Source organism: Peromyscus eremicus, chromosome 8a, assembly GCF_949786415.1.
Source record: "Peromyscus eremicus chromosome 8a, PerEre_H2_v1, whole genome shotgun sequence".
Taxonomy (NCBI): Eukaryota; Metazoa; Chordata; class Mammalia; order Rodentia; family Cricetidae; genus Peromyscus; species Peromyscus eremicus.
The window spans coordinates 97,341,981-97,355,368 of NC_081423.1; the positions used below are offsets into that span (position 1 = coordinate 97,341,981).

The 13,388-nt window shown below is 50.4% G+C and overlaps 1 protein-coding gene across 2 annotated transcripts; it reads left to right on the plus strand.

Moving 5' to 3' along the window:
* Positions 1–657: 657 nt before the first annotated feature.
* Slc16a5 (solute carrier family 16 member 5) lies at positions 658–10,412 on the plus strand. Of its 2 annotated transcripts, XM_059269821.1 has the most exons (4): positions 658–856; positions 3,609–3,752; positions 7,460–8,269; positions 10,162–10,412. In XM_059269821.1, the coding sequence occupies exons 1-4, from the start codon at positions 658–660 to the stop codon at positions 10,410–10,412; spliced, it is 1,404 nt and encodes a 467-aa protein (XP_059125804.1). The 2 variants fall into 2 exon arrangements, with proteins under 2 accessions (XP_059125804.1, XP_059125805.1); XM_059269822.1 differs by lacking the exons at positions 3,609–3,752; positions 7,460–8,269.
* The last annotated feature ends 2,976 nt before the right edge of the window (positions 10,413–13,388 follow it).

A 13,388-nucleotide genomic window follows, 5' to 3' on the forward strand; every position in this document is an offset into this window, starting at 1 on the left:
AACACCTCGTAAAAGGAGTGTCATAAGGTAAAAGGTGGTTTCCAAGGCCTCTTTGCACCCTTCAGGTCCCGTGTCCTTGCTGAGCTGTGGCGTGTGCCCTCTGCACCAGCTTGCTCACTGGTGGTGAACTGGATTGATCCTGTGGTGTGCTGAAAGGTGGTGCTGCTGTGAAGGCAGCTTCGTCATAGACGTTTGCAGCTGGGATCCATATCCACTTGGGAGACACCAGGACGTTACTGGCCCCTGGTCCTCTCCTCTCAAGACAGTTATCAAGGGGTTTAGAAAGTGCTGCCTGCCAGTTTCCAGGTGATGTAATAGCTAGAGAGAATTCCACTGACCTACCTGTGCCATTGGTCACTGCCCGCCCCTCCCCTGCAGCTTTCCGCCACCTCCAGCCAGGCTGTCCCTGGGAAGTGGGTGAAAGGAAATGCCAAGGCCAATGCAAAGGCCTCTTGCCACCTCCCAGGGGGCGGTGCCCCTCCTTGATGCTTGGGGCTGGAGCATAAGGAGGAAGCAGTTTCAGTCACCCAGGCAGGGTGGCAGGTGGGCTGAGGGAGGCCTGGCAGCCTGCCAGCCACAGGCTCCGTTCTCTTCCCATCCAGGCTGTGGTCTCAAGGAGGCAGTAAGGCTGTGGCGATACGATCCTGGTAGCTGAGAATGCCCCAGGCTCTGGAGCGAGCAGATGGCAGATGGGCCTGGGTAGTTCTGCTGGCCTCCCTGGTGACCCAGGCCCTCACCCTGGGCTTCCCTTCTTGCATTGGCGTTTTCTTCACTGATCTGCAGCGTGACTTCCAGGCCACCAACAGTGAGACCTCATGGTTTCCCTCTATCATGGGGGCCATGATCCATGGTGGGGGTGAGCAGCTTGAACAGGGGGTGAAGGAAGAGGGATGAAGGGTCTGTTGGGGGCCCTGGGTGGGGGTGCGATCTTCCTGACTCTGAGGCCATCGGCTTCACCTCCTGGATGCATTCCCGAGATTTACTTGATTTGATCAGGGCCTGACACACCCGGCTAGGATCCAGCTGCCCTGAGTCCTGTTCCTTGAAGTCTGGGCTGCATTAGCGATGGGAAAGCGGAGTGAGGGAGGCACAAACCAGGCAAGGCAATGACTCCGAGTCCTCTTAGTGACTGATCTGAGGCATTCAATAACAGGTTGAGTGGCAGCTGATACTGGGACCAACAGACCCAGGTTGGGCCATCTTTCAGGACCTTTCCTTCCCTACAATAAGGAGAAAACAGCTAGCATACTGCCCAGCTCCCACGTGATGTGGCAAGAGAGACCTCATGGGTCCTGGAGCTAGTATGATCTAGAAAACATATGGGGCTGTGGATTATTAGTATATTAGAGATCCTCACTGTGGCATCAAGATAGGAAAGGACGAGCCATAAGCAGGGGGCGCAGGAAAAGCCCCATCTCTCCCTGAGGGTCCCCCGCAGAATCTGGAGCTTAGAGAGAAGACAGACCCCACCCTCTCCTTCTCCTTGCTCTCCAGGTGGCACCAGGTGGCACCAGTGACCTCTCTCTAGCACCTGAGAGGGTTACTGGAGAGACAGGGACCTCAAAGGAGGCTTGATCAATGAAAGCAGAGCCACTATCCGCAGGGACACACACACACACACACACACACACACACACACACACACACACACGCATTTGTTTGCCTCTGCTGATCCCAGCTCCCCGGCAACCTTTCTGCCGCTCCCTCCACCGGCCTGAAGGTTACTCTAGATATTTCCCTCACACTGAGAAAAAGGAAATTCTGGAGGGGTGGGGGATTATCAGAATCCATGATGACCCCTGAATTGACCACAGAAGTGTGGACTTAGGATAAGAAGGAAAAGCCAAGTCTGGCCTAGAATGTGTGGCCTCCTGGCCTTCAGGGCTAGAGTTCTGTACAGTGGAGATCTCAGATGGATCTTTGTCATGCAGGCCGAGGAGGGACGTGGACTAGAGACTGGAGACTAGGCATCGTGTGGAAACCACAATTCACCAGCAGACTTTGGTCTCACTGCCATGTCGCAGACATACCTGCAACTTCTGTGGTGTGACAGTCCCACCTGTCCATCTCCTCACCTACATAAGTGTGTTAAGCCTGTTGCTCACACAGAGTAGAGGAAAGCCAGCACCAGGTGCAAGGCCCACAGAGATTGAGGAGGGATCTGAAGGCAGGAACAGTGCCCGGCCGGGCAGAGGGTACAGGCAGCTCAAGATCCCCACCCCAGCTCCACTCCCTCATCTGTGACTCAGGGCTCTTCCCAAGGTCTTCTTCCTGAGTCAGGTAAAGTCCCAGAGGTGGGGAAGACACATGGGCTGGCAGTCACACCCACTCAAAGCCTTTTACATTCTGCAGTGGCAAGAGCGGGCTGCTCGGCAGCCTTGGCATGACTGTATACGAGACTGTATACCAGACCGTTGGCATGACTGTATACCAGACCGTGGCTCTCTCTCTGTTCTCAGACCTACACTTGCTCACACCACACTTCCTCCCAACAAAGACACACACACATGTGCTGTGTGTGCACACACTTTCTCTGCCCTTCGGGAAAGTTGCCACAAGAAACTCCATCGAATGTGTTTCCTGGGGGCAGGCTGCTCAAAGAATGTGGGCCTGCCAGATATCTAGGAACAGCTGGCCAGTCTGGCTGGTTTCTATTTGCCAGGATGTGGGGCTAGTGAGAAAGCAGCTGGGGGTGAGACAGGTCTTTCTCCATGTGGAGCCGATTGTTGAAGTATGGATTCAGGGAGCTCCAGGCTGGATTGCTTTGGGGGATCACCTTCCTTCCTTCCTCCTCCCTCCCTTCTTTTTCTCTGTCTTCTCTCTGTATCTCTCAGACTCTTCCGGCTTCCAGCCTCTCTGTGTGTGTCTCTTTCTCCCCTCTTTCAATCTTTCTCTCTCTCCCAATCTCAATCTCTCTCTCTCTCCTCTCAATCTCTCTCTGTGTGTGTCCAAAAGAAAGAGCCCAAGGCCTACATGCTGAACATGCTCTCTCCCCCTGAGCTGCATCCCCAGCCCTGGGTGCATGGATTGGGCAGTGGCTAGAATCATTGAGAGAGGGAAGAGGGAATCTGGCCTGATTTTCTCCCTAACACTCCAAAGGTCAGAGCAAGGAAGTGCAGAGTAGTCCAGGACCTCAGTGAAATGCAAGAGGTTGGAAGGAGAAGGGTCCGATCTTCCAGAAGACCGTGGGGTGAAAGTGAGGACTGGAAGTGCATGCTGAGATCAAGTGCTCTAGGAGGGTTCTTTCTGGGGCAAACCCCAAGCAAGGGTGTGATGCTCGCATAGATCACGATCCCAAATGATTAGAGCCACATGGAATTGTTCTCTGCTTGGGTAGTGAAGGGCTTTGTTTGCCCTTTAGACGTCCTCACGGTGGTCACACATCACCTAATCTAACCTCATTCCATAGGGGAGGAAACTGAGGCAGAAAGAGTACCAAGCCTTACTGGGGCCACATGGCCAGACTGTGGCAGCATAGAGACCAGAGCCAAGCTAGCAGGTTTTAGTTATCTCTGAAGCCCCTGGCTAGTTCTACTAGAACCCCTCTCCCAGCCCTACTGTGCCTGACTGCAGACCTCCTCACCTAGTGCCACTCGTCTTGTCTACAGGACCCCTGTGCAGCATCCTGATAAAACGTTTCGGCTGCCGAGTGACCGTGATGCTGGGGGGCATGCTGTCCAGCCTGGGCATGGTGGCCAGCTCCTTCTCTGGCTCACTCAGCCAGTTCTACCTCACAGCAGGATTAATCACAGGTAACCGTCACTCTACACAAAAAGTGGCAGGGCAGGTGGGATTGCTTGCAGCCAGGGGAGAAGACAGACAGGGGACAGGTCCAGAAGAATGCTTAAATGGACCGGGCGGTGGTGGTGCATGCCTTTAATCCCAGCACTTGGGAGGCAGAGCCAGGCAGATCTCTGTGAGTTCGAGGCCAGCCTGGTCTACAGAGTGAGATCCAGGACAGGCTCTAAAACTACACGGAGAAACCCTGTCTCAGGGGGAAAAAAAAAAATGCTTAAATTCTGGAGAGGACAGGGCTGGGGATGTGACAGCTTCCTGGCCTGAGAGAATGTGAGCAAGCATGAAATGAGTTGGGAAGAGAGATACCCAGAGCAGAATGAGATCCTGTCTAAGGATCATTGTGAGTTTGAAGCCAGACTGGACTACATAGTGAGTGTCAAGTTAGCTTGAGCTACAGAGTAAAACTCTGTCTCAAATAAACAAGCAAATGAAAAAGGCATACTCATTGCATGGTCAGGGAGCAAGAGAGAAAATCAGGAACAGAGGGTCCCCATAGCCCTTTTGAGGATATATACCCCTGACCCAGAGATCTCCCATTAAGCCCCAACTCTCTCTCTTTAATTTTTTAAAGATTTATTGGGGCTGGAGAGATGGCTCAGCATTTAAGGGCACTGGCTGTTCTCTCAGAGGACCCAGGTTCAAATCCCAGGATCCACATGAATTTCACAACTGTCCTCACTCCAAGATCTGACACTCTCGCACAAAATATCTGCAGACAAAACACCAATGCACATAAAATAAAAGCAAATAAATTTTAAAAGGAAGAAGCCTGTTGATGACGGCACACACCTTTAATCCTGCCCTCAGGAGGAAAAGACAGACAGATCTCTGAGTTCGAGGCCAACCTGGTCTACAGAGCAAGTTCCAAGACAGTCAGAACTACACAGAGAAATCCTGTCTGGAAAACAAAACAAAACAAAAATTTCTTTATTTTAATTTTATGTGTACCAGTATGTACATCTGTACATCATATTCATGCCTGGTACCCTAGGAAGGCAGAGGCAGATGGATCTCTGTGAGTTTGAGGCCAGCATGGTCTGAGATGAGGAAATCTCTCTGCTGGCTCGGAGGGAATGAGGGTAACAACAGTTGAGGAGGGATGAGCTTGGACAAAGGTCAGCCAGAAAGAAGCTGATGGTCAGGTCAGTTTTCACGAAGATAAGTGATGAAGTGTGCTGAGCTCTTGAGGGGTGGGATGAGTCATGCTTGCTCTTCAGCATTGAGACATTGATAAGAACAAGCTCCATTAAGTGTCAAGGTATGGCCGGGCAGTGGTGGTGCATGCCTTTAATCCCAGCACTCGGAAGGCAGAGGCAGGTGGATCTCTGTGAGTTCAAGGCCAGCCTGGTCTACAGAGTTAGCTCCAGGACAGGCTCCAAAGCTACCCAGAGAAACCCTGTCTCGAAAAAAGTATCAAGGTATGGAAGGAGAAAGTTCAGTTCAGCCGCAAACAGAAGTGATGGAGAATGTGCTAAGACATGCCGAGCCTTTTTTGATCCCCACTACTGCCTGGAGGGAGAGGCGAAGAGGCGGAGAGCAGGCACATGAGAGGACCCAGCATTCCCCTCTCTCCCTGTCGGCCTCTCTCCATCCTCCCCTCCATCTTTCCCCTCCCTTTCTTCTTCTTTTTCAGCTTCTTTCATTCCTTTTGTTGGAGGGGTTAAAACAAGGTCTCACTTATGTCCTTCAGCCTTGCCTGAACTCATAGCAAGCCCTCTGCCTCAGCCTCCTGAGTGTTGGGATAACAGGTGTGCACCACCATGTCCAGTTCCTTCCCTCTCTTTTTTCCTTTTCTTCTTTTCCTAGTGCTAGGGATTAAATCCAGCACCGTATACAAACTACGCGTGCATCCTACCCCTGGTACATCCCCAACCCCTGTGTAAAAGGAGCAGAGAAACAGACTAGTAACTAGAAGTTGTGGTGTTATGAGAATTTATTTATCTATTTGTTTGCTTCCTTGGAAATTTTTATTTGTTTTGCTTATTATTTGAGACAAGGTCTTTTTTTTTTTTTTTTTTTTTTTTGGTTTTTCGAGACAAGGTTTCTCTGTGTAGCTTTGTGCCTTTCCTGGAACTCACTTGGTAGTCCAGGCTGGCCTCGAACTCACAGAGATCCGCCTGCCTCTGCCTCCCGAGTGCTGGGATTAAAGGCGTGCGCCACCACCGCCCGGCTTTTTTTTTCTTTTTTGTTTTTTGAGATGGGGTAGCCCTTGGCTAGTTTGGAACTCTATATGTAGACCAGGCTGGCCTCAAACTCACAGAGCTATGCCTGCACAACCTCCGGAGTGCTGGGATTAAAGGCGTTTACCAAGAATGGCCCAGGAAAGAAGGGGGAAGAATAATGTAAAATAGAGGGATTACCATAGGAGTGTCTTAGGAGACAGGTCAAAGGGCAGAAATAGAGCTAGCTAGAGGGAGGGCGTGGGTGAGCCACTGCACCATGGACCACTGAGTGAGGCTTTAGGAACAAGGCTTTGGACTGCCGAGAGGGAGAAGCCTAGAGTGCCACCTAGAGGGCAGGTGAGGGACTGAACATGTGGGGAGGGATGAGCTAGGGGAGGGGCTTTTTGTTGGGAGATTTTGCTTCAGCACTGACCACTGTGGGACACATGAGGCACAGAAGCAGGGAGACCCCTCTGGGGAGTGGTACCTCAGTTAAGTGGAGCATATTCTGGGCAAAAGACATGGCCCTGGCAAAGATCATAAAGATCTTTTTTGCTGTCCAGAGGAGAAGGAATCTGTAGGGTGTCATCCTGGTGACTGACAAAGAGGTGGCTTGAGATGGATCCCTGGGTTTAGGCCAAAGCCAAACCGCAGTCTTCCAGGGCAGAAAAAACACTCAGGATGTTTTTCAAGTGTGACAGGAAGTCTTTGAGAGGCTTTAAAAGTTGATGTTTAGGGCTGGAGAGATGGCTCAGAGGTTAAGAGCACCGACTGCTCTTCCAGAGGACCTGAGTTCAATTCCCAGCACCCACATGGTGGCTTACAACCATCTGTAACTCCAGTTCCAGAAGATCCTATGTCCTCTTCTGACTTCCACATGTATCAGGCATGAACACGGTGCATATACATACATGCAGGCAAAATGCTCATACACGTATAATGAGTAACTCTGAAAGAAAAGTTTTTGAGACAAAGTCTCACTATGGAGCCCTGGCTACCCCAGACTGGCCTTGAACTCATGGAGATCCACCTGCCTCTGTCTCCTGAATTCTGAAATTAAAGTCACTCACCTTAATAATACCTGGAAAAAAATTATTGTTATTGTAGTGCTGCACAGAGGGGAGCTGGGAGAAAGAGCTGAGTGAGATGTTTATAGGCAGGTGGTCTGGTACCTTCTTCCACCATGGGAACTTGGAAGTGTGTCTGGTCTAGAGCCAGAGACAGATGTCAAACATGAACCAAGACCCTACTCCATGTGGAGGTAGAAGTCCTAGAGTGGGGCTGGAGAGATGGCTCAGAGGTTAAGAGCACTGACTGCTCTTCCAGAGGTCCTGAGTTCAATTCCCAGCAACCACATGGTGGCTCACAACCATCTATAATAAGATCTGGTGCCCTCTACCGGCCTGCATAATAAGTAAATCTTTTTTGTTGTTGTTGTTTTTAAAAAGCAAAGAAAGTCCTAGAATGTCCCTGAGCTGATGTCCCCTCTCGCACTACAGGCCTGGGCATGTGTTTCAGCTTCCAGTCGAGCATCACAGTGCTGGGCTTGTATTTCGTCCGCCGTCGGCCACTAGCCAATGCACTGGCCTCCATAGGCATCTCTATAGGCGTCACTCTCTGGCCACTGCTGGCCCGATATCTTCTGGAAACCCTGGGCTGGAGAGGCGCCTTCCTCATCTTCGGTGGCATCTTTCTCCACTGTTGTGTATGTGGAGCCATCCTGAGGCCTGTTGCCACCAACGTGGTCCCTGAGCCCAGAGAAGATCCCCCTCTACCTCCCAAGACACCTACACGCAGCTGCCTGGCAACATGCATCTCAACCATCCAGTACCACCTGGCCTTTGACGTCCTTCGGCACAATATGGCCTTCTGCATATATGCAACGGGTGTGACGTGGATGATCCTGGGTTTCCCACTGCCGCACATCTTCCTGGTGCCGTACGCTATGCACCATGGGGTGGATGAGTATCGGGCAGCCATGCTCATGTCAGTCATCGGCTTCTGCAACATCTTCTTACGGCCAGTAGCAGGGCTGCTGGTAGGCAGGAAGAGCTTGGCTGCCTACCGGAAGTATCTGTTTACCACCGCGATCCTTGTTAATGGGCTCACCAATTTAATATGCACGGTGTCAGCGGACTTCTCGCTGCTCCTGAGCTATTGCCTGGTGTACAGCCTGTCCATGTGTGGTGTTGGGATCCTCATCTTCCAGGTCCTCATGGACATTGTCCCGATGGATCGATTCCCCAGTGCCCTGGGCATCTTCACTGTCCTATGTGGTGTGGCTTCTCTCATCTCTCCACCATTGGCTGGTGAGAGCCTGGGAGGGAGGGCAGTCAGGCATGCCCAGGTGGAGCCTGTATGGGTAGGGCATAGGGGGTAAAGCAAAGGACAACATCTGGACAGATTGGAGCTCAGTCTACCATCGTCACAAGGGACTTAGAACCTGTGGTCCTCCCCTTTTCTCAGTAGCTCAGGGACCACGCTAGAGTGTATTATCTATCTGACAATCAAGGTATGGAAATATAGGTTTGGACAGACATGGTAATACATGCCTGTAATCCCACCTGCTGGGAAATGGAGGCAGGAAAATCAAGCGTTCAAGGCCATCTTTGGCTATATAGCAAGTTTGAGGCCTATCTCAGTCTCCTCATCAGAGAAAAGAGAAACAGAGAGGGCTAAGAGCGCTTGCTGCTCTTACAGAGGACCCGGGTTCATTGCTAGCACCCACATGGAGGCTTACAACGGTTCATAACTCCAGTTCCAGGGAACACAGTGCCCTCTTCAGGCTTTTCTAGTACACTTACATACATGCAGGTAAAACACTCATATACATATAATAAATGAATCTTTTTTAAGGGCGGGAGGGGCTGGGGAGATGGTACAGCAATTAAGAGCACTTGTTGCTCTTGCAGAGGACCAGGGTTCGGTTCCCAGCACCCATATGGTGGCTCACAGCCATCTGTAACTCCAGTTTTAGATGATCCAATGCCCCCTTCTGGCTTCTGTAAGTACTGCACATATGTGGCATTTTATACATACACACATATATACATATACATGAAGACAAAATACTCATACACTTAAGTAAATAAGGAGGGAAGGAGATAAAGAAAGAAAGGGTTTGCACTCTAGGCCTAAGTGAATCTGTCATCTCCCTTCCTGGACCTTTGCTCTTATCAGTGAATCATGGTGATAAGAGGAATGGCCTTGTTGTAAGGATCCCAAGGTAGGAAGCAAAGGACATGACTCATGATAAGAGCTGTACCTGTGTTTACTGCAATTAACAACCTGGCTCTCCTGCCTGTGAGTCCAGGCAAACCACTTTCCTTCTTGGAGCTATAATGCCCGCTACAAAGTGCAGAAGAGAGCATATATCGTTAATCCACCCAGACCAGTCACAGAGTGCACCAGGTCAAAACCTCGCTCTTGGGCCTTACCTTCAAGAATGGAAGCAAAGGGACACATGGGGACAGATGCTAGGAGGAAAACAAGCAGAATTTGTAAGATGAGACCCACAGGGGAAGGCTACTGCACAGCTGAGAGATGGAGCTTCAGAGCAGGTGGGAGGAGGCTGGTCCTGGGGATAGTCAACACAAGTGCTGTGGCAGTTACTATGGTACTGTGCTCAGACCCTGAAGCTCAGCTCAGTGAGTTGTTTTTGCTGTTGTTGTTTTGTTTTGTTTTGAGGCAGGATTTCTCTGTGCAGCCCTGGCTGTCCTGGAACTCATGCTGTAGACCAGGCTGGCCTTGAACTCATAGATTTACCTGCCTCTGCCTCCTGAGTGCTGAGATTAAAGGTGTGCACCACCAACACCCAGCATCAGTGAGTCTTTTTATCCGGTGTGAGTTTCAGTTTCCCAGGAAGTCCTGCAGGCAAATGAATGCCTAACGTGGTCGGGTTAGGGCTGAAGGCGGGGTTGTGGCTGGGCGAACAGCTCGGAGTCCACTAGCCCTTCTCCCGGTTTCCCTGCCCCAAGGGTAAAGGGCCCTTAGGTTCTCCTGGGAAGGACACCTGCCTAGGCCGGAAGCCAGGTGTTCCCCCTCCTCTCACTCCACACATCTACTGTGCACTTCCAAGGTGCTAGTCACAATTTCTTGTTGAGCGGAAATGAATCTAAAATCTCTACCCTCCTCAAATGCACAAGTTAGTTGGAGGACCCCAAAGCTTCCATGGTGGAGTAACTTGTTCTCTGTCCCCCAGGACTCCTGCTGGACATGACCAACAACTTCAGCTATATTTTCTACGCATCAAGCTTCTTGCTCATCTCAGCCTCCCTCTTCATGGGAGGAGGCTTCTATGCCGTGGAGAAGAAGCAGCTGAAGCAAAACGGGCCAGCCAAGGTGGAGGACACCATCTCAGAGATTACCCCAATGCAGGATCTCACTTCAGAAGACAAGGACGGCACCAAGAAGCAACTGTGCCCTGAAAACATGTACGTGACCACTGTCTGAACTCCAGAAGTCACATGTGACCTGCCTCAGAGCTCTGAGGTCCATCAGGGACCTTCCTTCCAGGAAGTAGAGTATAGAAATGGGCCTTCCTGACTTTCTTCCTTGGGTCCCAAGAAGATGGGTCTGAGTCCTGTTTGAAGTAGTCATAGCTAGCTACCCTGGGCTGGCTTCTCACAGCTGCTCCTACAGCCCAACACTCAGGGTCTTCCCACCCAACCTTCCCCTTTCAACACTCCCTGTCCTTCTTGGCAACTCTCCAGACAATTCTGAAGAATTCACCTTTCTTCCCACATAATCAGCCCTGACCCCTTAGGTCAGGAAGATCAAGGGTGCTGCTTTGCAAAGCTGAGCCTCACGCTGACTGGAGCCATAGGAGAGGCAGAGATGGAGGGCCAGGATGAGAAGTCTGCGTCAGTACAGGATGGGGACAAATTGACTGTTTGGTGGAGTGCTGGTCCTGCTACCTCTGCAGAGAGCAGGAGAGGAAGCTGCTGTCCTGGAGGGGGTCCTCCTGCTTGGGTCTCAGGATTTATGAAGTCTGAGGAGTCTTCTACCATCATGCAGGGCCTGAGCCAGCATGTTCTCTCTTCCCCTTCTCTGTATCCATGTAAGGGAAGGCAGACATTTGACTGACCAGGAGACAGGAAGGCTGGCCGGCTAGGTAGCCTAAGGAACATTATGAAAATTGGGTTTGTATATGCAAACGGTAGCCTGAGCTCTGTTCTTGGCCTTCTGAGGTTCTCCTTTCTCCAGGATGTGTTAGAACTATCAACCCTGAGGCAGTAGTTGGCTAGCTAAATCAGCAGCTGCTGCGAGCCTGAGTGCATGGTCTGGAGCTATGCCCATGCACACGCTTCTGGTGGTGCCCTCTGAGGTCATCACCCAGGACTGGCTGTCATCAGCCCAGGCTTGTCCCAACAGGGCACTCCAGGGAATGGGAAAACAGACTGTTTGAATTATATACAAAAACATTCCCTGCAGCGGGTCATAAACTCTGGACTAATAAAGCAGGAAAACAGGCCTGAGTAAATTTCCTCCACTCTCCCAGCTTGGCAGAGATTTCTTGGTCTTGTTTGTTGGTTCTGGTTCAACCAGACTCCAGCAAGAAAACCTTATCAGGAAAAATGATTTTATTTTCATGACTGACGCCAGCCTTCCTCCTCCGCATATCCATCTGGCATGAATAAGCATCTTTAGGACTAAGCCCATCTCTGCTGAGATGCAGTCAAGAGTGCCCCCTTGGGGCCAAAGGAAGTACTGCAGTGGTGCATTTGCTGCGTGGCTCTGGGCTTCCTGTTCACTATCTCAAGACCTTGGGTGGAGATGGCTGAGTAGGTAAAGGCACTTGCTGCCAAGCCTGACAACTTGAGGTTGACTCCTGGGACCCACATGGTGGAAGGAGAGGCCCCACTACCACAGGCTGTCCTCTGGCCTCCACATGTGCCCTGTGGCACACACACACACACACAAATACACACAAAAATAAATGTAAATTTTTTCTAAAGTTTCGTCTGCATAAGATAATGTCACCTTCAGATTGAAAAGTCTGCCTCTGTGTCTAACTCCCACTGCTTTCCTGATCCCAACTTGGTCCTGAGCTTGGCCACCAGGGATAACTTGTGCTCTGAAGGGAAAATGCCAAGACCTTTTTTCCCACCCTAATGGAAAACAGAGTCGGACTGGCTAATGGGTCCATTTCCAGGAAACATTTAAGTGAAATGGTATTCGTGAACCTCCAGCTAGAAAATTTTCATCTCACTTGCCCGTTGGTAATAATGGTATTAATCTATGGGCAACAAGCAAAGAAGGAACGACGTAGGAATGTAGCTTAAAATGGTAGTGTGTACCAAGCCCTGGGTTCAATCCCCAGCCTCAAATAAGCCTAGAAGTGTTGTAATCCCAACACTCAGGAGGTAGAAGAAGCAAGAGGATGAGAAGTTCAAGATATTCTTGGCTACATAGTAAGTTCAAAAGAAAAAATCTCTGGGCAAAATCCCTTTAATAAATATTTATTGAGCATCTACTGTGTTCCAGGGCTTGGGCGGAGAGAGTAAGTCCATGTCACTCTGCCCTTTGCACAAAACCAAAGGCTGAGGCTTCTTTCCCAAAGGAAGCGTTGTAGTGGTATTTTGTTTGTGCTCTAACAAATAAAGCTTGCCTGGAGATCAAAGTGCAGAGCTAGCCACTAGAGAAGCCAGGCAGTGGTGGCACATACCTTTAATCCCAGCACTTGGGATCTCATGCCCTGGATCCCAGTACTTGTGAAGAGGAAACACTTCCACCCAGGAAGTGTATGGGTGGGCAGAGAGAGGAAGTGATAAGGTGGGGTAGAGACAGGAGCAAAGCCCCCTTTCAATGGGAGGATTCAGTAGAGGTAAGAAGTGGCTGTGGCTTGCTCCTTTGTCTCCCTAATCTTTCAGCATTTACCCCTATATCTGACTCCGAGTTTTTATTATTAGGACCAGTTAGGATTTGTGCTACAAAGGACCCTGAAAATCAGAGAGACTGAATGGTCTTTGAGATTCCAGAACCCACACTTTGCTCATCCCCTCAAAATCTTCTAGGGATGGTCTGAGGCAGTTCCTGGCCACAAAAGGGTGGAGCTTGCTTCCACATTGTCCCCAAGTCCTAGGTTCCTGGTCCCCAGGTCTTTGATGCTCTTTCTAGTCAGAGGTCAAAAAGACCCCTGGCCATCTTGAGCTGAGATGTACTTTCCTAAGCTAGACAGGTTCCTCAACAAAACCCAGAGTTCTCATGGAGCAGCCTCGGTACTCAAACACACATACTAAGGTCAAAACTCTTGTCCCGGGCTGGAGAGATGGCTCAGTGGTTAAGAGCACTGACTGCTGTTCCAGAGGACCTCAGTTCAATTCCCAGCACCCACAAGGCAGCTCACAGCTGTCTGTGACTCCAGTTCCATAGCAAAAAAACACCAATGCACATAAAATAGAAATAAATTAATTAAAAAAAAAAAGA